This window comes from Ictidomys tridecemlineatus, chromosome 3 (assembly GCF_052094955.1).
Source record: "Ictidomys tridecemlineatus isolate mIctTri1 chromosome 3, mIctTri1.hap1, whole genome shotgun sequence".
Taxonomy (NCBI): domain Eukaryota; kingdom Metazoa; phylum Chordata; class Mammalia; order Rodentia; family Sciuridae; genus Ictidomys; species Ictidomys tridecemlineatus.
The window spans coordinates 119,554,057-119,581,635 of record NC_135479.1 but is presented as its reverse complement, the minus strand read 5'-3'; the positions used below and the strand labels follow the sequence as shown (position 1 = coordinate 119,581,635).

At 32.8% G+C, this 27,579-nt stretch overlaps 1 protein-coding gene across 4 annotated transcripts in view; it reads right to left on the bottom strand.

Moving 5' to 3' along the window:
* The window catches only part of Naaladl2 (N-acetylated alpha-linked acidic dipeptidase like 2), a 1,184,425-nt gene that overhangs the window by 638,310 nt on the left and 518,536 nt on the right, over positions 1-27,579 (bottom strand). For all 4 annotated transcript variants that reach the window (XM_078043670.1, XM_078043671.1, XM_078043672.1 and 1 more), the window contains one exon: positions 6,096-6,588. In XM_078043670.1, coding sequence (XP_077899796.1) covers positions 6,096-6,580 — 485 coding nt within the window. In that variant the 5' untranslated portion in view covers positions 6,581-6,588. The remainder of the gene's footprint in view (positions 1-6,095; positions 6,589-27,579) is intronic.

Here is a 27,579-nt window from a genome sequence, read left to right as displayed (position 1 = left end):
GAAACACCCTGAGAACTAGATTTTCAGACAAGGTCTCACTGGTTAGCATATTATTGAGGTAATTTGTAACATTTCCCTAGCTTTTGGAGAATTAATCCTCAGCTAAAAATATATGGTATTTTACTTACATTCACAAAGATGATTTCACAGTTTAACACATCCCCGCTTAATTAACTTTACCAAGACAGGTAACAATTTAAAATATCACCTCTGTTCAAATGATGCAGACATTATTTTAAAAGACAAATCTTACATAGAGACTTTGTTCTTTTATTTGCTAACAAATAAATTTTAAAAATAAAATGGATGCACTGAATAAAATCCAGGAGGATGGGTATTACAATATTTTAGTTTCTGAAACTATAAAGGCCTTGGGGAAAAAACTGTAGAAGTTATGGGGAGAAATTTCTTAAAAAGTAGTTTTCATGTGCAATCTTCAGCCAGAGTCAATTAACATATGAAAATATTGACTTTGTTTTGGTCCTTTTAAAAATAAACAATAATAGGACCTAGAAAGCTGAAGTCTCTGCAAGGTAATTTTATAACATGAGGCAAACAATTAAAACCAATCTTAGCCCTCTGAAGCTGTGATTTGTTTTCAAGAATTTATCAGAAGGAAATAATTTTAAAAGCACATAAAGATTTAGGCCAAAAAATATTTATAGAGACAACCCAAATACTCTCTTATAAGAAAGAGATTAAATAAATTATATGACATTTATATAATTGAATACCAATAAATTTTTAGTGTAATGATTTAAATTTGTGTGTATTGGCCTGAAATGGTTCTAAGCATGTTTGAAGGAACTAAAATTCTAAAAAAAAAAACTTTCAAAAACAAATATATAACACAGTACAATTTTGTTGATTGGTAGGTAAAAATAGAAATAACAATGATTTTTATAAAAGTTATAGAATTATAGGGTTTTTTTAACTTTCTTACTTAAAACTGTTAAGAAAAAATAATGCTGGGCTGGGGATATAGCTCAGTTAGTACAGTGCTTGTCTTGCATGCACAAGGCCCTGGGTTCAATCCCTAGCACCACTGATAATAATAATAATAATAATAATAATAATAATAATAATAATAATGCTCTTTCATTAAAAAAAATACATTAGCCATAATTAGGATACAACACATTTTCTGTTTTTCATTTTATCATTTCACAGCATATACAGCTGTGAAAAAGCAAACTCCGGTATTAAAAAATATACTTAGCCTCATTGGCTTATTCAATGTAAACATTTTATTATTACAATATTCTATTTTCTAACTAATTTCAAAGTTTTGTTCAGCAGTGTTTTTATGTCTTTAATATGTCTGTATGTATATATTTCATTTAAAAAATATAACATATAACATATTGCATAGTAATACATTGTACCTGTCTTATTCAAGTTCCTTCTGTTAATGAGCTCCCTCGATATTCCCAGGTAAATGCACTAGGTTACCAGAATCTCAACTGGCTGAAGCAGATTAGATAGAGATAAGCACTTCAAACAGAGTCACAAATGTCTCTGGCCCCCAAAAGTATAATAATTATGTTTCATTCTAGAAAAGAGGAATAGAGGAATACTATGCTGAGAACACAGCAGCTAGTATTGGGTAAAAATGCAAGAATACAAAGAAAAACTCGTGCAGATAAGGGAGTTCAGCTGCTTTGATGGTCAACACTTCAGTGTCATCAGAGAACTGTGCCTACTGAGGTCCCTGGAGTGGATTAGATCCTGATTCTGCAACAATAGGATCTGATCAAATGAATAATTCTTATTCATAGACTGATGTGTGAAGCCAGCCCACTGTTTTGATCCTTACAATAAATTACCATTTTCCCAATAGTCACTGCTTCAAAAGCAAACATCAAAGCAAATTTTAATGACCTATTTTGAGTCTGATACATCTGAATATATATGATATGTATCTGAATAAACATCCACCTACTCAAAAGATATATAGAAGAAAAAAGGGAGCAACTTTAAAGGGATGAGTGCATTTCCCAAATAGCAAAAAATGAAGCATAGGAGACCCTGCGAATCTTATTGGAAGATTGAACGATGCACGCATGCACACATATACACACCCACAAACACAAACATAATGCTAACATGGTCTTCATATCTGCTAATTTTGACCATATCAACAAATGTCATCAAATGTAACTAAAACTCTACCTAATTTTCTTTAATTTGGTCCACATGATACCAAGTAGTTGAGAATGGAGAATCAATCACATAGACTTTATTATTTGTATATGCAATCAGTAAGTACCTCTCTCAAAGATTCTCTTTGACTCAACACATTATTCAAACGTTATTTTGTAAAATACTAAATAATCATACAAAGACCTCTACATTGAGTAAACCATTCCCCATTTTTATTTATTCATTGAAGCTAGTTATTATTTATTTTTGCTTCTGTTTTCTTTTTCCCTATTCCTGAATAAAAGCTCTAGCAATTATGCTTACTTTTAAATGATATACTAGTGAGCAATTCAAATGTTTAGTATCATTTAGTAGTAAATGTTGAATATGCCTCTGCTTTTGGCTATCTCCTGATTGTAAACCCTGGAGTCAATGATAGAAGAGTAGTCAAAGCTTCTTCTATGCTTTTAAAAGGTGACAACTTTGGATTTTAAAATGTGACAACTCCTATCAAAACCAGATACTATAAAAATGTTAAAGTATCACCATCAAAGTCTTACTTCCAGCTGAGACATGAAGATAATTAATAGCACATTTCTAAGACCAGTATGGAGAACTCAAAAAAAAAAGATACCATAAACCCAGATACCATCTCCCACTTGTATCTTATGAGAGTTTGGATTAGCTGTCATAGAATAATGGAGAAGAAAAGGGTTTTGGAGAGAACTGTCAGGGTGCTCTAAGTGCTGTTTTTATACATCTTCCCTAAGAATTTCTGAAACCTCCAGGGTTGAAACAGAACAAAAGAGAATAGGTAATGGGGAGCCAAAGTTTCTGGAAGATTCTGTTCTGTTTGTTTTTATGTGGTGTCCATCAAATCCAAGTCCCTTTACATGCTAAGCATGTGCTGTACCACTGAGTCATGTCTCCGCCCAAGTTTCTGCTCCTCCTTAACCAATACTCTCTGAGCTAGTGTGGTATTTCTCTGATTGTAGTGGGAGTTCTCAGCTAAGCTTTTCTCTTGTGCATGATTTTTAGGTTCTTTGGAGACTCATCCATTGTACAAGTGGAATCCTCTCACCTTCCTTTAACATGAGCAATACACTCCTTCAGTTCCTAGCTTACACTTTCCACAATGCCCAGTCACCCAGACATCTAAAAATAACTCTAGCTTCTCCCCTCTGAGTGCTTGTTTTTCTCTTCTTTTGCATTTTTAGCAGCAACTAACCAGTCCTTCTTTTACTACTTAGATTTCTCAGGTGGGAGTTATACTCTGCATGAGACAAGATACATTCTTCCACATAGTTTTGTTGAACTCTTTTTCTACCAGATTTGAGGTTACCTTCTTGAGAACAGATGGGGACCTACAGCACCCCAACAGTTCTCTCCAAAACCCTTTTCTCCTTCTCTACTCTCCTATGACTTAGTTTATCCAAACTCTCATAAGCTGCAAAAGGCAGATCATCTATGGATTTACCCTGTTTTTTTTTTTTCAAGTTCTCCATACTGTTCTTAGAAATGTAGTATTGATTGTCCTCATGCCTCAGCTAGAAGTGAGACAATAACGGGGACATTTTAACATTTTTATAATATCTGGTTTTGATAGGAGTTATTAGTTTAAAAAATTATAACAGCATTTTAAATTATAATACAATTTAAAATATAATAAAATGTAAATAAATATTATATTCACAGTGTAATATCTGAATATAATCATAATCTAAAAATCCAAATAGTAAGGCAGTTTTTCAAATTACATAATATAATTGAAAAATTAAACACAGATATGTTTGTGCTATTTCCCCCCTTAAAAACTACTTAATCAATGTCTGACAGAATATGAGGTCTGATAATGCACAAAACAAGCTTGATCCATTTTCTCATGGAGTCTACAATATAATATTTTATATTGCAAAATTGTTAGAATATTGCACAAGATCCAACATATCCTTAGAGGTTGAACAGGAATGAAGAACCAATAGGAGAGATAGAAATTCCTTCCCAAAATATTAAGCCAAGAGGAATGCAAGATTTATCACAGGATGATGGAAAATAACAGCAGGAATCTATAGTGTACAGAGTTAAGGCTAAGATTACTTATAAAAACAGGTACTCATCATAAGGCATGTAGTTAGAAGGGTTTTCGAGGGAAAAGTTATCTTTTAGGAGATGTTATTCAGAGAAAGTCATTGTAAACATATTTGTAATGAAAATATTAAGGTTTATAGAAAAAGTCTGTTATGTTAAAAAGAAAAAAAAACTATGACTATTTGATGGAGAAAATATTGAATCTGTGTCCAACCATGAAATATTATCTGGGACAATAAATTCTTTGGTCATATATTTGTAATTAGTTTTAAAACATATGTCATTTGGTTGATTTCATTATGTAATGTGGGAATATAAACATTACTCTTCTTCAACTTCCACTCTGAGAAAAATAATAAATATTTCTATTTAATCATATATTTTAAATTTTAAAATTAGCTACTCATTTGCAAAGAAGATGTAATTGAGCTATTAAATATGTTTACAATGCCTCAAAAATTAAAACAAACAAGACAAAGAAAGCCAAGTTGGGTGGGGGGGATGGGTATGTAGCCTACTTGGTAAACAAAAGGCATACCATTAATTTCATCATGGACTTAAAACTATAGATTTGACTTTAAACTTAAGAAAAGCCAAAAAAAGAGGGAAGTAGGCTGAATTATAAGATAATTTAGCTTACAAATATAAATTAAAAAGTGACTAAGGAAAAAATGTAATTATTCTTACTATTAAAAATAAATTAATCCCATGGGTTCTTTTCCAGGAAACACTTTTGTAATATAGAATGGGTATCCATGCTGAAGTTAAGGTAAACACAATTTTATAAGTTTCTTATGCTTTCTTTGCATGTTGTTTTTTTTAAAAAAAATAACATCCTTGAAACACTGAGATCTATTTGTGAAAGACCTGTTGCCCTTCCCCTGTCCAGCCTGTATCCCAGGGGGCTGATCTCTATAGGATGAGCTACCAGGCTCTGAGTCAGCCTCCTGCTCCGATCAGTCAGTGGGACAACTGCTAAGACTCTGAGCAGCAAAAGGAAAGGATATGCCATGGCTTTTCTTGACTTCTGTCTTTAGTATTGTCTCTACCTGAGGCTATATATCCTCTATACTAGTATATGAAGGAAGTGCCAGCTCTACCAGTTCCTCCAGCCTTGGTTTAAAAATGGCTTCATTTCTGGGCTGTGTCAGTATCCCGTGTGCTATTTTTCATTTTTCATCACTGATGGAATTATATCCATACTTTAAATATCCTTTACTTAAAATATTCAAGGAGTTTTCTGTTATGATGGTTGAATCATGACTGATACAATAATTCATTATATGTCAATGGGATATCTTTTGACTCAATCCAATATAAACAATTTCATGTTGTGGAATAACAGGGAAAATATTATTATCTGCATATTATATTTCCAATGATGCTTAAGCAACAGAGAATAGGAGACATAGAAGTATGTAGGAAACACATTCTCTCTCATCAGTCACACATTATTTTCAGGTAGAAGATTAGAATTCATCAACATCAATACCCCTGATACTTCAGTACATGAATTAAACAATGCATCTTCAGTGGACAAGATTCCCCAAAATGCACACCAACTTGGCCTAACTGGACTTCCCAAAAAGAGAAAAAAATGCTTTGGTTAGAGTCTTTTAGTCCCCATGGTAGATATGATCCTTATTATCAATTCATGAAACAGCATCATAAATTTGTATTACAGTACCATAAATATGAAAATGGGTCACCCTCTACAAAGTTTCTTTTCTGGATATGCTAACAAGTTATGTTTCTCAGTTTGTAAAACTGACTTAAATCATGGCAAGACTGCCAGTGCAATATCCCCTGTGGGACATCTTTCCCAGGAATTGCATCCCACCAAAATCCATTTCTTTTACACCTACCTGAAAGACTTCTTAATATCTTCTGCTTGGATTGTCTTGAGAATCTCTTGGTATAACTGAGGATCGACTGTTCCTGAGGTTGTGGCATCTGAAGGGCAATTTGTATGTGCATAATAACCTATCAAAATTCCAAAAATAAATAATATGGTGGCTGTGCAAAGTATTTTTAAAATGTGGCAGCGGTTGCTCTTTGGTGCAGATCTTCCATAATGGGCAACATAGTCAGATTCTTCCTGAAGTCTCTGGAACCTTCCTTTGGGTGAAGTTGCTGGTTGAATGGAATCAAGATTGAGGTCCGCAGTTTCTGAGTGCCCAAGGTTCTGATTCTCTGCAGTATCTAGCTGAAACTGGTCAAAACCAGGTTCTTCCAGTTCCTTCTCCATGTCCCACTCTAAATCAAGGGCAGTGGCTTGAAGGTCATCATTGTCTAAGTACTGTGAGTGTCCTGAAGCTCTTTGATCTGCATTGACCTTCTGATATGCCATCTTTTTATCTGTGAAAATAAGAAATATATTTTCTTAAAATAAGAAAGCAATTTTTAAAACATTTACAAGGTGGAAAAAAAAGAAGAAACTCAATAAACCTTATTGGTATCCACAAAATTTTAGTGACCATAATAGAATTCATATTTGAGATAACTGTTTAATAATGTATTGTTGTTAAAGTTCATATAGGAAAGGAAAATTTTAAAAATGAAAGCAGAAGCTTCTTGGTGGAGGGGACATCAGAAAATATTTTTAAAATTACATACTTAAACACATACACAATTAACCTTTGAAATTCAGCAGAATAACAGAAGTCACAATGTACAACTGCACTGGAGGATAATTATTACAATGATGGCAAAATTAAACTTACACATTTCAAAACAACTTTAAAAAATTAAAGGTCAAAACCAATAAAATGGTAACTTGTCTTAGGAGGAAAAAGTATAAAAGATGTTAGGATGATTACATTATCACAGCTGGTTTCAAAACCACAAATCTCAGATAAAAATACCTTCTTCAACAACTAAGGAGTACCAGCTCTACAAAAATAAAAGAAGCAGCCAGGCATGGTGGCATACACCCATATCTCAGCTCTTCTGCAGACTAAGAAAGGAAGATGCTGAGTTTGAGGCCAGCCTGGACATAATATGTATGTGCATAATAATTTAGCAAGTGCCTGTCTCAAAATAAAATTTAAAAAGGGCTAGGGATGTCGTTCAGTGGTAGAGCTCTTGCTTAGCATGTGTGAGGCCCTGAGTTCCAATACCAGACCCAAAACCAAAATAAAACAAACCAACAACAACAACAACAACAAAATATATAAGAAGCAAAATATAATGTATTACATAGTCACAAACTACTAAAAGGAGTGGAAATTTTTCCGGCTACGAGGGAGCACTAAGATGTCCCAAGGAATTAGTGACATGAAATAGCCTGGCTCTCTGAATATTAAATAAAAATCCAGTGTGGCAACAATCCAAAGTGGGAAGCCTTTTGCCAGCATAGGAGAGTCTGATTTTATAACCTTACTACAGGAGTGGCAGATGGAGGTATTTTTCCCTTACACATTTTTGGATGACAGTTTGCTGAATCTTACAGAGTGATATTAGGATAACTGGGCTAATTAACTGCAAGTGGTCTTAAGTCTGTATTCAATAACCCACTGGTGTATTATTGTTGCAGATTAAGAGAACTTATACTTAAATTTTCTCTGATAATACCAATATTAGATTTAGTATTAGATTTGTCACCCCAGCTGGACTCTAAGGTCCCTCACTGTATTTCATGATTTTTCAACATATGCCACTGTGGTGGACAAAGAACAGAGCTCAACTGATAATTGATTATCTAATTGCCTTAGAGCTAGTGATTGACAAGTGATCTCTAATGTAAAAGATGGAAACAAAGACTTCATCAGAGAAAGTGGCATTATGTACAGAATTATGGCTATACGTGGTGCCAATTCTGGCAAATGGAGTCCCATATAATTCAAATGTTCTGAATTTCTAAGTTCAAAAACTAGTTATTAAATTTTGCAAAAGGAAATAATTGTACTTCTGACTAGAATTTTCAAATGCTACCCTATATATATATTTGTACTAGAGATTGAACACAGAGGGGCTTAACCACTGAGCAACATCCCCAGCCCTTTTTAATTTTTTTTTTTTTTTTTGAGGCAGGGTCTCACTAAGTTGTTGAGGACCTTGCTAAATTTCAGAGGCTGACTTTGAACTTGTTCCTGCCTCAGCCTCCTGAGCCTCTGGGATTACAGGTATGCACCACTACACCTGGCAATAGGCTACCCTATAATCAGGGATCATTCTAACACAGAGTTGGCTCAAAGATGTGTATCAGTTATTGGTAGAAGCATAATGACAAAGATAAATAGGTATCTATCCCCAAAGTAGAGAACAATACAATCAGAGTCAAATATATAAACAAAAAAGGAAGTCAAATAAATTATACACAGCTCCAGGGTAATTTAGGTGAGATTGATTCTGGTAGAAAATATGAGAAAGGATTCTTTAAGAAAGTGATCTTTTAGTGGTATATGACAGGAGAAGAGCAATGTGAGAGGAAGGCATTGAGGTAAGGGAAAATTTACAAACAGAAGAAATGAGAATGGCTGGCTTGGAAAACAGTGGTAAGCTAGGACTGAGAAGGAAGCACAGGGCCAGAGATAATGAGAGAAAGTTAGAAAAAGAAGACACCAGACAAAAGACTTAAGTTTTCTGTAACTCTTTGTCTGTGTAATATGCATGATAACAATATCAAACTCATGGACTTTATAGGATCATCATTAGGATTAGTTAGATAGTGAACCTAAGTCACTCACTGAATGCTGGATAGGGTATATGCAATAGAATCAAGATTTCTGGGATTGTTTGTTTGTTTGTTTGTTTATATTTGATACTGGGGATTGGACCCAGGAGCACACTACCACTGAGTTACATTCCCAGCCCTTTTTATTTTGAGACAGGTTCTTACTAAGTTGCCTAGGCTGGCCTTAAACTCATAAGCATAACTACCCTCACCTGTTAACATTTCTGGTTTTAGAGGAGAAAACAACTGTCAAGGATTATCAGATATAGTAAGTGAATTAAATGATGCAGAAGAAAATATATAACTCTGTAAGACATTGTGCAGAAGGGAAAGAGGTTGCAAAATAGTCACTCAGATACCTATAATTGTTTAGATGTTTTTCTTCTTCTTTTACATTTATTCTATATATAGAAATTAAAATACTATATTCTTTAAATGTTGGTATTTTTTGGTATGTATTAGAATAACATCAGATATGCTTTCACAAACTTTATTTTTCCCTCCCTCATTCCATCCTGACTTGCTTGTTTTGAATTTTGTTTCTATTTGCTAGTTTTTGCTATTGCTTTGTTTTCTTTGGCTTGTTTTTTCCTCACCAGGTATGGTACCTATGGCCTCCGCACTCACTAGCTAGTGCTCTACCACAGAACGACATCCCTAGCCCCTGACTCCAGAAAGTTCAGTATTTGAATTCCATGTTCTTTCACGTCAGGACAAGCAGAGAAAGAGAATAATGCATGGATTTAGGGATAGGTATTCAAATAGGTTAAGTGATGGTTGATAGTAGAGAAAGAAACCAACTGATACTTCATTTAAAGAAACTTTTAACAGAAAATACTATTTGGAGGTGGTAGAATAAAGGATTTCTTAAATCTATGATTTCAACTCTGTTTTGTTGCAAAAGAGGAAAGAGATTCAAATTTTAATAACTCATATTAGGGTGAGACTGAGGAAAGTAATGCTTGGATACATACTTTTTAATTTGACTTCTGGTTTTATAAAAATATGACTGCAAAGTTAGTAGTAAACTAATGTTAAATACATATGAACCAATTAATTTTAACATGTTTTAAAAACTTCAATTTCTTTCACTATGGATAAAAAACTTAGCCTAAATATCAATAAATTTGCTACTGTCTTGGCATGATACAATACTTACATTTTTAAACTTTCAGCTTATGTATTATTGATTAATTTACTCAGATATTATCTCAACATAGTTATACAGAAGTCACTCTCTCTAAAGGCTTTTGTAAAACAAACAAACAAACAAACCTGAATCATAGTGAATGGTTTATGCTCAAGTAAGACATAGTATATGCAATTTGTGAAAAAATGCGAGATTTCTAAATCTGACCTCCAATGTACATATTCAAAGTCATTTCTCAACAAATCATTTTAAAACCAGTTGCTATGAAGAGGCAGAGTTTTCATCTCTAGCTTGACAATAGGCATTTCATCACATGTACATCAGCAATTTAACGCTTTTCAAACATCAGACAGAGCCATCAATTAGAATGTAATGCAGATACAGATATTAACTCCTCACCATGATGGATATCTGCCTGACACCCTTACTACCACTTCTGGACTCATTACACATTAATAAATCTTTAATGTGTTCTGTATTCCAGGAGAGCACTATCTGGGTCAAAGGTAGATGAAGTCACTTGATGGTACAAAATCTAAAGTATTTCAGGAAATTATTGCCAAGGAAATTAGTATATGATAATGTATGCAATAAAGAATTTCAATCATTTACTTGGCAAAAAACAATTCAATATATTGTATTATATCATTTAAATATGTGTACATGAAATTTATAAATATATATGTAAGTACAGATGTGTAAATATGTTACTATGTATAAATGTAGATGGTATAATATATATTACACCTTAGTAGACTGCTTCTTTAACATTTTCTTCTCTTATGAAAAATATTATAGACTTCTTGCAAAACTCTAACTCATATATAATTACCCCAATAGATTGGTTTACATTTATTATACATATATAATAAACCAATCACAAACAAAATGTGTACTAAACTACCAAATAAATAAAATTTTGGTGATAATTTCAAGTTGTTTGTTTGTTTGTTTTGCAGTGGTGTGAATCAAATCCATTGGTATATTCAATTGTGAAACATAAATTATCCCATGGGTCCCACAAAGAATGTATCATCTTTATAATACCTATGCCTTGTGAGAAAAGTAAATTATATATCACATTTCTTTGAACCAGAACTCTCAAATTCCCAAGCAAAATTAAAATGTTATAAAGATAGATATATATTCGATATTTCTTAGATACAATCATATAATTATGTCATTCAAACTTCATATTTTTCCCTTACTGATGCACATGATTTATTTAGTTTAAATTGTCATATTATTATAAGGCTTGTGAGTGATTAAAAACAATACATGTAGCAGATTTTAGAAAACACACACACACACACACACGACATTTATCTTCCTCCAAAAAGATGTACTGTGACATTTATTCTAATGGAAATATATATAACATCCTGACTTTCTATATTGTGACACTTGGTCTTTTTTAAATAATCTAATTTTGTGAAAAACATAATATATTCTCCCAGTTTCCAACAGATTTATTCTCTTAGATAAGAATTCTACCCACACAGGGTCACACTGAAGGCTAAATTGTTTTTACAATTTAATATATTAAAATATTTACCTTTTATATACAATTATACCTCTAAAAGGAAAAATAAAGCAGATACAAGTTTAACTAAAATGTATTTTTCTAGACTGTCTGGTTTAGACCAATAAAAATGAATTTGCACCAATACAACACATATTATTCATTTAAAAAATTGATGCTGCTTAAAACTACTTTCTTCACACATTCTAAATAAATGAAACTACATAAATTACATGGAAATAAAGGAAAATATACTAAGAGACTGAAATTTTTATATGTAAAATAAGATCTAGTCTAACTTAGTGGCTGGCAAGTATTTTATATAATAAATACATCCTCAATAAAAATTGTATTTAATAAGTTAAATATTACTAATGATTCTTAGGGATATGATTGTAGCTCTAGTTCTTTCTTGATCATCAATTATGAGGAAATTTACTACATGAATGCTCTGACTTTATAAATTTCCAAATTAGTAGACTTTATAATGAAACTACTTAGTTCAAATCCTAGTTCTGCTATGTAATTTGGGCCATCTAGTGAATATTGTTATGCTTAAAATCCACATTTGTAAAATATAAATGATAATATCACCAGATCTATGAGTTATAATGAAAAATAAATTAAAATATGTAAATGCTCTAAATAAGATCTAGCACATTGTAAGCTATCCACTAATAAAGGGTCACTCCAGAAATTCCAAAGAGTCAATGAAGACAGGAATATTTGAAGCATGTGTCTTTAAAATACAGTCATAATTAAATAAGTTAAAGCATGACCAGAAATTTAAGTTTTAACAACTAAGACCTGGAGGTAATGAGGAATGTGATTTATATTTAGGAACAAAAAACCAAATGCTTTTGAGTATGGGGAATATTCTTTTAATCATTATCTATGGTTCAGATGGATAAAGAGAAATGTTTGGTGAATATTTATAATTAAATTTGGTTTGCAACAACCAATTCTGAGTCTTGTGATTACAGAGCTGAGTTTCTTTTTATTATCTTTATAAAAAGAAAAAATGGAGATTTTCTAAAACACTCAACAATTCCTTTTCATAATTCCAGGATTTAGTGATATGCAGTTATGAAAACGAATTATACATGTAATTCTGTTATAGAACACCATGTTTGTCATAAATGGTTGACTTGTTCCACTGGCTAAAATGTTATTGATAGTATTTTAACTTAAACAGTATAAAAGACTATGTAGATCTTATTAGAATTCAGAAAATATCTCAAGGCTTTTCTGCTTGTAAAAGTTATTCTACATGGAAAATAAATAAATGACTCTAGCAGATTAACTTTAAAACATAAGGCAGTCAGACTCTCAATTTCCTCTGACAGTCCTTTGATTGAATCTTTATGTACAGTGAGAAAAATATTCATACAGTGTTTCCTGAAGCTTTGAATGTCAAATCATTTGCTGGTATGTGTGGATTGATTTGAGGGAAAGACATTTCTTAGAAATGTCAGTGCCTCATCAAAAGGCATTCATTATGCAACTTCATGTAATATCACTTTAGATACTGTATCAGTGAACTATATTAGTATCCAGAGGAATTTAAAAATCTAAATTTAAGAATATTTCTTATAGGCTAAAACCATTTGAGATAAAATTTTCAGTATGAACCTAGTTTGTACAAATAAATTCCATGTTTATGGAATAAATTTTTGTTGTTGAAAGCTTTAATGGTCTCAACTTGAAAGCAGGGGAAAAGATAAAACCATAAAAACAGTAATTTAGAGGATGTTGTTTCTGGCTTAAATTTTGGGTATAATAATATTTTTTTTTCCATCTGTGATTTTGTTAAATGGCCTTGGCAATTGCTATCGTGTCTGTAAATGCATTAACAATTCTTTACTTAATTACAATAAAAGAAATAATAATTATTTGTTGTTCATGCCTCACTAACTGAATAAACAGTATGTATAAAGTAAGGGGAAATTATCATCTGTGATTTATATTTAGGAACAAAAAACCTCAGTTAAAGCCCACTCTAAAATGCATAATGATATACCAAATTTTAGGCAAAGAGGAGAGCAGAAAAGTTGAAGAGTCTAAGACCAAAACTTTACTCTAACCTTGATCTCTAAAGGACATGTAAAAGAAATGCTTACAGGATGCCAAATTAATGAGCTATAAATTGCAAAATGCAGTCAGAACCATTTGAAAGAAAATTATTTGATGAAATCCAGCCGGTTTGTGCAAATTTGTTTTAGATCACTTGCATATGTATGACCACCTGCCAGTTCCCTGAGTCGTCCAGCTTTTCTTCTGAGACCTGTGTGCAGAAGCAATTTGTCTCATACACTCTAACTGGACGGTTAGTTGGGCCCACTGACCTGTATTTATGGTAAGGTTTTTCAATAGCAGAATGATATGGTTCAATTTAGGATTTGGGAAACAAAAGAATCAATTAAAATGAATCAAAGCAATATAAAGCACAGTCCATTGGTATCCTGAACTGGTGGTTGGAACATTTACAACTATTTAGAATATCTATCCTGTGAGCTTATCTCACTAACATCACAAATCACTTCTGACATAGGGATGTGTAAACAGTTCTTGTTCTTGCCATAGACTCCTTTTCTGATCCTTTGTGGTGTTTAATTTCAGCCCCATCTAGATTCTAGAGTGTCTTTCTTTGCCTGTCATCATTTCCATTTATAGTATAAATCTCCAGAAGTATTTACTTACTTCACAGAATTTACATCCTCTGCATCTTCAGAGTATTTGAAATGGCTCACATAAGTAAGATAAAAATAATCATGAAAATACAAAATAAAGAGGAGTGGAAGAGAAAAAATTCTAATATTCTAGCTAAAGAAAGCCACTGTAATTTAATTTTGCTGTAGTTGCAAGCTTCATTACAGTCAAGGAAAAGAAGGTTGTTACAGGTCCTGCTCATCAGTCTTCTGCTGATCTCACTTCTTGATACATAAAGCTGTTAGTTTAAACTGAAAGATTTGTTTCTAATATTGTTTTTTCTAAGACTTCTCTTTTTGGAGTTTTAGATTTCTACATCAGAGACATACGTTTCTCTTCTAAAGAGAGAAATCTGTAAATCTCATTTTATCTTTTATACTTAGATTTTGGTAAACAGAAGTAATATCCCCATATTATATTCAAAATAATAGACTAATAGATTACGTCTTGAACCCTTAAAATGAGGACTTACTATGAGGTTAGAGTTTTTCATGCACTGTGCTCTTTTAATCAAATAATCCTATACATTTAGGACTGTTATACTTCTCATTTGCATGCATGAGTTATCGGAGTTTCAGTGGTTCAGTCATTTTCCTAGCTAATAATTAAAGAGCTACCCAGTGTGTCAAACCTCGATTCCTCTATTAAGCATTTCAGCTTTCAGGGTCCCCTAAGTGTTTGTAGAGTTAGCCTAAAGTTAACAGACACAGAGATCTTATTGGCTCACTATCCCTGGTATGTCACCAGTGTGACCACAAGCACCAGGAGTCTCCATGGCCATTCAATCTTAATGGTCCTGCCTTGACCTTTAGATCTCTGAGGGCTACTGACTCCGGACTTAAAAGTCTTTGTTATTTGTTCGGGACTGCACCTGCCAGACATCTATGCTTCCTGGCGCTGTAGTTTTGAATAAGGTAAAATTGCTTCCAAAGCGCAGTGCTCCAAGGAAAAGACCACAACCTCTACTTTATGGTGTCTTCTTAGGAATACTTTCAAAATTTCTCTCTTCATCTGCTACTGAGGGGACAAAGAGCAAAAGAACTCTGCTTAGATTTTGACAGGTACAGCTCACATTCAACCTGCTACTGACCTGTTTTTTCAGCCATTCAAACCCTTTGGTCCACCCTATCCCTCTCCCTAGTATGTGAAGTTTGCACTGGCCTAAGAGGGCTTTGAGGGTGTCAAGAGTTAACACATCAATACAATCACCACTTGGCTTTTTGAGAGCCGTCTGCCAGGAGGAGGCTCTTAGCTGGATAGATACACTGCAATTTTTTATCCTTTTCAGCCAGCGTGAATGATCTTAAATTGCTGCTTTTTGACTATGGCTTTTGGATTTCCAGGAACAGACAGATGAAGCTTTTATCTACATGCTGCCACTAAGTACTCTATTTTTCACATTTTTCAAAGGTACTTTATTGGTTTACTTTTTAAATATCTTTACCTTTCACAAAGTATCAACAGGTTTCTACAACCTGAAAATGCTTTATTCTAAAATTCGTTTTGCTATGTTTCCTAAAATGATAACACAGAAAACTACTTGAGACCCAGATTGGGAATCCAGTGCACTTAGAATCTTTTTTTTTTTTTACTTTCTGAACTTGTTTTATTCATATGTGTTCCTTTGGGATGTTACTAGGGAAAATTATTAATGAATTGTGAATCTGTGATTAACTGAAAAAGGAACACAGTTGTATAGTATGTTAATGATCATTTAAAATTCTATTACATAGTAATAGAATGTGCATCATATGAAATTTCCCAAATTTATACTGGGGAAATTCGGAAAATCTATTCTTTAGCTAAAGATCCAATAAAAACATCTAAATGTAAATTTTTAATATTCAGCTTTCAAACTTTTATACCACACACTAAAGAAAATGAAATTCAGGGATTTAACAAAAATACTCCAATAACAAGAATTACTTCTAGATTAAATGCATGCTATGCTACTTAAAAGACAAAGACAATTTACAGTGGGGCTAGTAATTATTAACTGATACATTTTCCCAAGTATTAGAAAAACATTGATAACAAGAAAACTAAGAGTTGCAAAGCTCAGTCATTACTAACAAAATATAAGACAATTTTCAATTGACAATTGATGAAAGAATCAAGACTCAATTGCTTTTCCTGAATTACCTAAGCAACAAAAGAAAAAAGAGAAAGAAATTGACCAAGATTTTGCTTATTTTTTCTTATTTCTAACATGTCATTCATTCATCAATATGCATACATCTGAAGCTAAACAAGGATTTATTTTTACAATATTTTCTCCTAGACCTCCCGTTAATATAAACAATGGAATTTTATCTGAGAAAAGGTGACTAGAACATTACTTTAAATGTATGAAACTCAAGCTCCTCCTATAAGTGGTGTTTCTTTATGTATGATAATACTAAGAATAGATAACCTTTTCAATAAAAAGCATATTTGATTAAGAAAACAAAATAAGAAATACTGTAACATTATATTATATTATATTATATCTGCTTGACAGTCTGCCATTGAGAAGTTAATTTTTATTAAAAATTTACATGCATGCATATTAATAGTGTGATCTAAATTAAAGCAACTAAACAGTTTACTAAAAAACTGAACTGAGCACTGCATATGTCATTTATATCTTATTTATGAGCAGGGATATTATAAAAAATGAAAGACCTCCAATGGCACATAAAAGTAATGCTGATATGAAATTAAATGTCAGGCAAAGGCATGAAAATGCATTAAATGTAAAACATTTAACAGGAATCCTATATAATTGACACCATTGAAAGGGGGTTTATTATAATAATGCACAAAAAATTTTAAAAATTTACCTAGTCCTTCAATTTTACAATGTCAAATATTATTATTTTACCAACATGAATTTTAGCCTCTTTTCACATGACTTTTCTTTGTTCCCATAATGCATCCTCTTTTATGTATGTATTGTTGCCTACCATCAGCCTTTACCACTATTTCATTTTTACCTTTTCATTTGTACTTATTTCACTATTAATATATAAGGGACCCATTTAGAAATAATACAATAACTGACTAGAAATAAGTTCACTTTATTCTTTTGTATATACTAAGAATGAAATATTTTAAACAATAATGAACCAATGGATATTTTATTTGAAATGACTATCACATCAAATAATATGTTTTTTCTCTACAATTTCAAATATACCAAGTCTTGGGTCTTCAGAATAATAGGAAAATTTGACCTATCCTTCACTACTGCTTTGAAGCTGTAGTCTCTGTTACTCTATATGAAAACCAAAGACCCTTCTTCCTAACACTTCTATGCAGACTCCTTCAGCTGCTGGTACTGAGAGACTTCTCATTCCAATCATCTTCCATAACTATCACCTGTATTACTCCCAAACAAAACACTGATATCTCAATCATATCTATAAAATGCCTGTATCAAAGTACCATATCTCCAAGAATTCTTTCTCTCACAGAGTCAAACTACATTGTTGGAGATCCCAGGGAGGGAGGCCCTGAGACCCTTAGGTTGAAGGAGCTTAGTCAGGCATTCAAACCAAACTGCCAGACACATGAGGGAAGCTCTTTTGGCTCCAGACCAGACCAGGCACCCAGCTGGCTGTTGTCACTGTTTAGTAGATGCCATATAGAGTAAAAGAATGAGACTTGGGACAGAATGGGACAGCTGAGACTTGTCGGTAATGCTTATCAAATGTTGAGATATATTTATAAGATGGTTGTTGGTCAAAGACACAAAATTTGGGAAAAGTTTGTTACTCAGCAATAAATAGCTAGAACGTATTAGCTATTTTGCCAAAACACAAACTGGATCATATCACATGACTGCCTAAAATCCTATACCATGGGGCTGGGGTTGTGGCTCAGTGTAGAACTCTTGCCTTACACATGTGAGGCACTGGGTTTGATTCTCAGCACCACATAAATAATAAAGTGAAGATATATATATATATATATATATATATATATATATATATATATATATATATATATATATAGAGAGAGAGAGAGAGAGAGAGAGAGAGAGAGATACATATATATCTCCTACACCATGTAGTCTGTGAAGTAGCTCAGTGGTAAAGTGCTTGTCTTGCATGTGTGAGGCCCTGGCTTCCACCTACAGCACTGAAAAATAAATTCTTATGAAATGTTTTATTCTTCATGAACAGGAAACTGGGAAGATGCCTTTCTAAAGCATATAAGACCTGACCTAAACCTCATATGCCATATGCCTCACCTAAACTTCAATTCTGCTCCTTCCCTTAATTCCCCACTTTCACGCTGTTTCCAGGTACACAATGCTTTTGCTCTTCCCCAGACTGATTTTCCCTTAACTCCAGTCTGGACTGTGGGTAATTTGTTTAGTTATCTTTTATATTCGAAGCCTAGCCTAGTATCTGGAACCAGGAAGCTGCACAATAAATAATGGGCTCCAAATAGTCGAGGCATTCTAAAGAGAGAATAGAATTTAGAGTCCCCTGATTGTCATTTTTGCCACTGATGTATTTATAACCACTGTTTTAGTTTGTTTCTTTTTCCGAAGAGGACAGTGATATTTAGTCTGTGTACTTTTAAGAGCTAATTGATTAATAAAGGTAGATATTGTCATTGTAGGCATTTGATAAACTGCATAATTCTATATTAACTGTTATTGCTTTAAAATCATAAAGGATTAGGAATAAAAACAGCCATATTTGAATTCTGCATCCATAATTACTACCTATGAACTCCAGGGTAAGTAACTTTTCTTTGTAGATGAAACTAGAATTGGGGTGGGGCCTTGCATATGCATGCCAAATTTTCTACACTGAGCTGTAGCCTTAGTCTTAGATATTTTGTCTGGTGAAAAACAACAGGATAATTCCAAAAATGTTTGTTTTAAGTACTACTTATCAGATTCATATAAAGATCAGGAATGATGAATAAAGAGTGGCTAATAATAATTAATATAATAATAAAAATAACTTGTACTCACACCTAGCTACCTCATTTGGCCTAACACAGCAAATGTAGGTACAAGAAACCAAAGTAAATTTCCACAATGAAATGCTTGAATTCTTTTAAGCCCTGAACAAAACATCAAAGCATGAAATGGGGAAGCTGAAAGAGAAAGAGGAAAACCTGCATTGAGGCTGATGTGAAGATATTGTCAGAGAAATGGGGGACACGGAGCAGAAAGAATAACGAAGCAGCTTTTGGAAAAGTGGCCCCTGGAACAACCATCCTAGAATTTACCAACTTCGAGTCACTTGGACACATTAACATTTCTATTTGCACACATGTTTCAGAACTGGTGTTTGTTATGTGGGCAGCATGGAGTTAAAAACAAAATCAGGTTCTGTATCATGAAGGAGAAAATGTGGAATCTATGAAAGAAGATCAACCCAACTCCCCTCTTGCACATAATACATTTTGAAAGGAATCTATCCAGAAAAATCCATTTAGCTATGCCCAGAACAATCAAGACTGACTGTGTAGAGATTGAAGTGCCTCAGTCCATCTGTGATGATATTTATTGCTTTTTGGCACCTTCTACATATTTACCAAGCCTATGTAAAAGAAAGCTATGCTTCTTATTTCTAGGAAAAAAACAGATGGTGATCCAGCAGGTAATAATTTAATTAAATGGCTCCTAAAGCTTGAACAAATTGTTCCAAAGAAAAGAAAATATTTTTATTTATTCTTTAAAAATAGGAAGGGGGAGACAAAAAAACTAAATCAAGTTTTGCTTTTTTTAATGCAATAAATACAAGGTTTACTAAATCTCCCGTTCTTAAAAATAAAATGTTTCTCAAGTCTTCCTCCCAAACTGGAGTCAAAATTATCATAAGTATTGTGATATTGTTCCTCAAGTTTTATCTGTCATCTCTAAGAAAAAATTTATCAAAATATATTTTGATAAAAGTTGAATTCAGATATTCTAGGAATACAACTAAATTTATGATAGTCATGTTGGGTTGCATAACACACTTTATGGACAAAACAGGATAGAAATATCTAAACAAGACAAAAACATGCCTAAAATAATTAAAAACAGTGTTCCATTCCAATTAAAGCTGGAAGTACTTTTAAATCTCCTGTAATATATGGATTTAAGGTATTATTAGTAGAAAACAACAACAATTTTGCAAAATAACCTGTTAAAAACTATGTACTTGGGTTTAAGACAGTAATGGGTATGAATGCCAGTACTGCCACTTACTGTTTAAGTTTAGACCAGAAAATTAATCTTTCCAAGATTGTTTCCTATCCTGTACAACACATACACACACAGAGATTACAGTTAAAGGATCACTCTGAGGCCTCTCTGGATAAATTTTAAGCACTATCCTTAATACAGAGAAAGCTTTCCATCATTGTCTCCAATGATGATTGCCTTTAAAATTTATTAAGCAAATAGTTATATATGTACATCTTAAGAGTTAGCTATAAAAATAAAACTCAAAAACTAATGAGAAATCGGTGGAAGCGAATTATAATTTATCAATAAGTATATAGTTAACTTATTTTTACACTTTAAAGCCTAATCGGGAAGTACATCCTGGGCTCTAAAATGAAAAGTCAGGAAGAGTTAGATTAAAGAGGGCTTCATACATTAGATTGAAGTGGGTTATGAACTCCCAATTTTACCCCAAATGCAGATTGCAGAATCACGTCAGTTACACATCCACAATTTTACATAATGCCCAATTAGTAATTGTTGAGTTCATAACCCACTTCAATCTAATGTATGAAATATGATATGTCAAGAGCTTTGTAATGTTGTGAATAACCAATAAAAAAAATAAAAAATTAAAAATAAATAAATAAATAAATAAAGAGGGCTTCAATGGGAAGAAAAGCTGTGCCTTGAAAAATGGATAAGGCTTAAGTAACAGGAAGGACACTGTAAGCAATAATGAGTGTGAGCTCAAGCAGGAAGTTGGGAATGAGTGTCTGCATGTGGTTGTTGGTAAAACCATCTCCTTCAATGCAGAGGAAGGTAGACATCAACAGGTCAGTAGAAAATATATTTTCTAAACAAGAAGGGATCTACATATGTCAAAGGTCACCATTGCATGTTCTTACAGGATAATGATACATGAGACCTGGATTCACAACATGATGATATAGAGAAAAAAGAAACTGGCATCAAGTACATTATTACAGTGAAATAGGATAACTAGATAACCCTAGAGAAAGAGAGAGATGCCAATGAAGATTGAAAGCAATTACACTAAACACTAGTCTCTTTCCCCATGTTGAATTATTTAGTATGCAAAGTGCAAACACTAAGCTTAAGATTTTTATAATCATGTGGTGGCCTTCTCCTATATCCTAGCTACTTGGAAGGCTAAGGCAGGGGGATTCTAAGTTTATGTCCAGCCTGGGCAACTTAGCCAGACTCTGTTTCAAGATAAAATTTTAAAAAGAGCTAGAGATGTAGCTAAGTGCCTAGTGTGTATCAGCCCTGGGTATAATCCTCAGTACTAAAAAAAAAAAAAGAATTTTATAATTGCTTATAATTATACTGTTATATTTGTTACATTTAATAATAGGTACTGATATATTATTATATTTTATTTCTACATATATTTAAAATTATCATCATACTTGAAATAAATATATATGAAATTGGTCTTGTACTTAGAGATAGTAATGACAGTAGTGTATTTTCCCCATTCGTACCCCAGCCATCCATCAGTTCCCAAACTATTTACTGGCAAGCTGGTTGGAAAGAAAGGAGACTATGTGTAGATATTGCTTTGACAGCAGCAGAAACCATTTTCTGACGGATGATGTCCTGCTCCCCATCTATAGCAGTGAACTCTGGGGGAGGAGCTGAAAGAGAGGAAAACCGCTTCAAGACTTTTCTGTTCTTGTCCTGAAAGATTCAGCACAGCAGACGCTAACTCCAAAGAGACCTTTCTAAAGGTAAAATGGAATCTTATATTTCTCTTGAATATTACACAGCATGGTTAAGTGATTTTATGAATCCTTCTGATTTTGCTTATTTTCTCATGACAGAAGTTAAGCAGAATTTAACACATAGGAGAGATTTACTGGGAACTGGACCAAGTTAAACCTTGCTTCAAAAACACAGGCTCTCCAAGGTGTTGAGTCCCATTTTAACTTGTTCTTTCCACACAAATCAGTAATAATACAAATGTTTCAATATGTGAAATATTTAAGAAAACAAACATTCTCATTTCCCATAATAAATGATAACTTATATTTCAATGCCCTGTCTACAAAAACCATTATAGTAGGCAGTGGAAATTCTGTCTGTATACACTTACATTATGATGTGTAAGCAAATGCTGCCAACTGTGGAAGAGGAGGTACTTTAGGAGGACAAAGGGTTTAGTTGTCTTGTTGATATGGTACAGACACTTCTCAGTTTAGAAAAATAGGTTTAGAAGGAAGGTGAATTTAAAAGCCCAACAACAACTTGGATAGCATAAAGGGCAGCAAAAATCAGGGTTATACCAACCATATATAATATGCACAGAAACAATGTCTTCATAGATATTATGAAAGGATCTGTATATTTCTGGAATATATGAAACACTGTCCTTAGGGAATAGAAATTCCTCTATTCACTAAAATTCAATATTAAAGACAGACAACTAAATGAAGAACATGTCAAGGGCATCTTACATGATTTAAATTAATACAAATAGGTGTGTTTATGTTGCATGTGTGTGTGTGTGCGTGTGTGTGCGCGCGCGCGCACGCGCGTGTGCATGTACAGAGTTAGCATTCCTTTCCATTTTTTGCTTTTTTTTAAAGATCCTACTTCTAGAGTTTCAAAAAATCATTTATGTTCATTTTACTTTGCACTAGGATATATGTGTATGAGGAATCACTTTCCTTAGTCTATATCTGATTCCAAAAATTCAAAAACATTTGTTTGATGTGGCATTGCTGACTTCAACATCATATCTACTTCTTTGGTCCCAAATACTTAGAGTAACATAGATGTTGTATCCAAAAAGAGGTTAGAAAATCTTTTTTTTTTTTTTTTTTTTTTAGTACCTAAGGCTCAGTATATTTTTTTTAGAGTTTCTATCTTGCAAAACTTCATTGCAGGAAGTACCAACAACAAAAGGAAAAGATGTGTGGACTTCATCAGATACCCAGCTGTGCTTCAAATGATACCATCAAGAAAATGCAAAGGCAACCCACAAATTGGGAGAAAGTATTTTCAAATTGTGTATCTAATTAGGGGATTTGATCCAGAGTAATAGAGAACTCTTTAACTTAATAACAAAAAGACAAATAATTTAATTGAAAAATGGACAAAAAATCTGAATAGACATATCTCCAAAGAACATGTATAAATAATTAATATATGCATGAAAAGACACCAAGTATTTTTAGTCATTAAAGAAATAAAAGTCAAAACCAAAATGAAAGACCACTTCACACTAAGATAGCAAAATCAAAAAGACTAAGTGTCTGTGGGAATGTAGAGAAATTAGAACCCTCATACACTGCAAGTGGAAAATATAAAATGGTTCAGCTGCTATTAAAAGCAGTCTGACAGTTGTCAAAAAGTTAAACTTCAAGTTTCTAGGTATATTCTCAAGAGAAATGAAACATACATCTACATAAAGACTGGTACACAAATGTTTTATAGTCGTATTATTAACAGTGGTCAAAAAGCAGAAAGAACCAAATATGCATCAACTGTTGAAAGGATAAATAAAATGTAGCATATTCATACAGTGAAATGTAGTTCAACAATAAAAGTGAATTAAGTACTGATACCTAGGACAGCTCAGATGAATTTTGAAAACACTGCACTTAGGAAAAGAAGTCAGTCACAAAAGACCACAGAGTCATTTCTCACTAAATATGAGAGACTGACTTCAGGGCACCTGGGATACCAAAATCTAAGGATGCTCAAGTAAGTCTCTTATGTAAAATGGCATATTATTTGCATATAATCTATGGATACCTTCCCTTTATCATCTCTTCAAATATTTAAATAATCTCCAGAGACTTGTAATAAATAATATAATGCATATGCCATGTAAATAGTAGAAAATGCTTCACATGTTCAGTGCACCTGAAATGATACTACACAAACTAGACATAAGATGAACACTGTTCAACACTGCTAAAGAATAAATGGGTTCCTATAAAATGACGAGCGACTATAACCAGGTTTGCCTACATATCAATTCATTAGCATAAATGCAGTGTGGTGCTCAAAAGCACAACAAATTCAAATTTTGCTCTTGAGAACTTTCTGGAAATTTTTTTCAAATAAGTTTTACATGCAGTTGATTGAATCCACAGACACAGAACCCAAGGTTAGGGATAGACAAGTGTGTCATATAATTCTATTTAAAGTAACATATCACAGAATGACAATTTAATCAACAGACCATATATACTGTGGTCTCATTATATGGCCTAATGATGCTGTACCATCTTAGTTTGTGTAAATATACTCTGTTTGCACAATGACAACATCATCCAATGGCAAATTTCTCAGAACACAGACTCATCATTAAATTATGTAACTATATGTGTAAATCCAGAACAGATGAAGCTATATATAGATTAATGGTTACATAGGACTGGTACATGGGAATTGGAAGGAACAGAAGCTGACTGTGTAACTAACTGCTAATGAACAGGGACTATATTTGGAAAGTGATCAACCTATTCTAAAATGGATCTGATCATAGTGATAATTATGCAACTCTGAGCACCTTAAAAATCATCAAATTGTTCAATTTGAATAGGTGAATTTTTACAGTATGCAATTTATATCCCAATGAAACTGTTTTTAAAATTAAAACATTCTCCTCTTAGGCATTAACTCTGCCTTTGGTTTCAATTTCCTTTCCTAAGCCTAAGAGAAAACTTCATTTTATTAATTATTACCAGTAAGGATGCTGGTAGTTTATAAAAGTTGGAGCCCAAAAGGTGTATAATAACATTGTAGACTAACATCAGGGAAGCTTTCAGGTAGGGACAAGTTTTATCTCCAGGACCTGTTCCCCCACTGGAAAGGTTAATGAATCTTCTCTTTATCATCCACATACTTGTTTTTTTGTTCATAAAAAGAGACATACTGACTTTTTAGCAAAGGAAACCCTCTTCAAATCCAGCATGTCAGAATCACAAGCAAGTTTTTAAGAATAGCTGCTTCTATCAAATATTCACATGATATTGAAATGACATTTATAAAAATCTTATTATATAAATGGCACTGTCTTTATTCTGTTTTATTGTTGTTGTTGTTATTGCTAAGTACAGGATTGAAAAAGGATACTTAGCCACTAAGCCACATCCTCAGCTGCCTTTTTTATTCCTCTATTTTGTTTTTTTAATTTTTAGACCATCTTACTGAGTTGCTTAGGGCCTTGCTAAATTGCTAAGGCCGACTTTGAATTTGTGATCCTCTTGCCTCAGCCTCCCAAGCTCTGGGACTGGAGGCATGAGTCACTGAGCCTGGTTTCTTCTTAAAAAAATGTTATTGAAATGCTAGCTTATATGGAAAAGTGCAAATTCAATACATTTTTAATATTTGAAATGCTTTTATATCACCTTTAGGAACAAGAATCAAAACCAGTCTATTTCCGTGTATCTAATTTTCTGAATAGCCATACCTATTTTCAAGCACAGCTCTTCTGGTTTATAATCTTAAATTCAACTAATGTAAATGGGAAAATTCTGGATGCTACAGGTTTTTTTTTTTCTAATTCTACTGTATACATTATTTTTGTCTTCATTTCTCCTTTGCTTTTCCTTTCAGACATCAGAAATTTAAAGAAAACCACACTACAGGTCACTCTGATGTAGCAACAGTAAAATTTCCAGAGTTTTCTCCAAATTATTTGTACAATTATAGCCCAGAATTTTAAATAAAGTGAAAACAAATGATATTTTTAAAGTTTATTGAGACCTGAACTCATCACTTGATAAAACAACAGATATCGCATCTTAATAAAATCCATTTAATTTCACAGTACATCTGCCATTTGAAAACATTTTTTCCTTCTGAACACCACTTAATGAATCTTTAATTTACCTTTCATTCAGTATCCACTGAGGGTCATTAAAAAACAATGTCTTAAGTCAATGAACTTAATTACAGTCATCATATGTTATTATGCACTATTATATAATACCATATGCTAATCATCACGAGACTTTAATAGATAACAAGTAATTACACAACTGCATACACACATCACTTGTACCATAGACCTTCATTCTAACAATATATTTTAAAATAAATAGTACTTTTAAAATATCTGCATTCAAAACAATGACTAAATGATTTTTTAGATTTTAAAACTAAATACTGTATTAAATAACAGTGTCAATTATTCCCTAGCTTTGTTTAGGTATGAGTTTATGTCCCAATTTATAATCAGAAGCTCTGAAATAAAGAGACATTGCATTTAGATATTGAAATACATTGAACTAAAGTAATTTTTAAAAAAATTTGACTTCTAGAAAAATAAAATAAATAATATGCCTAGATATGTAAGGTAAATATTCATAAAATGAGAGATTTTTTGCCATTCACTCAGGCCACTGTCCCACTTTTGACAGTTAAGAAATTCACCTTGAGCTTTGTCCCCTCTTTGTCTTTGTTCTTAATGCTACTTCTAGCCATAATTAGTCTATCTTATGCATTTATGTTAGAGTTCTTTTAAAATTAAGTATATTTGATTTAGTCTCCATCCTTCTCAAAAATAGTCCTTAAATACCAATTCTCTAGAATAAAATGAACTCTCCTTGGCAGGAAATGAAAGGCTCAGCAAAAGTAAGTCCCTCCCCTTCACATCTCATCTAACATTTTGTTTTGAAATGTTTTACATGCATGTACTGAACACCTGTGCATCCATTATTCAGCTAAGAAATTTACTTAATTTCATCTATTCTGAGACACATACTGTTTACTCTTTTTTCACATTTGAATATCTCTGAATTCACTTGAGTCTTTATTGTTACCATGGTCCAGGTGGTGCTTTTGACACATTTTCACTTATTTATGCGTGTGTTAATTTGGTTATTTTTCTGAATTTGACTAAGCAACTATTCTCCTCTAGATTTCAAGTTATTGAACCATTTAGGGATCATTTTAGGAAGGATAGGAGTCCTGTTAAAAACCTACCTTGATAACTTTGCTAAGTTCAGGAAAGTGTTTGCATCAAAATTTGCAAAATGATTGTCACTGTCTAAGAAGAAAGTTCCAGCGACAGTAACAAAGCATTCTTCTGACCCAAGTTGTGGCACTACTTTTTTAATGGCACAGGGATAATATTGCAGGGAAAAATAGAGACA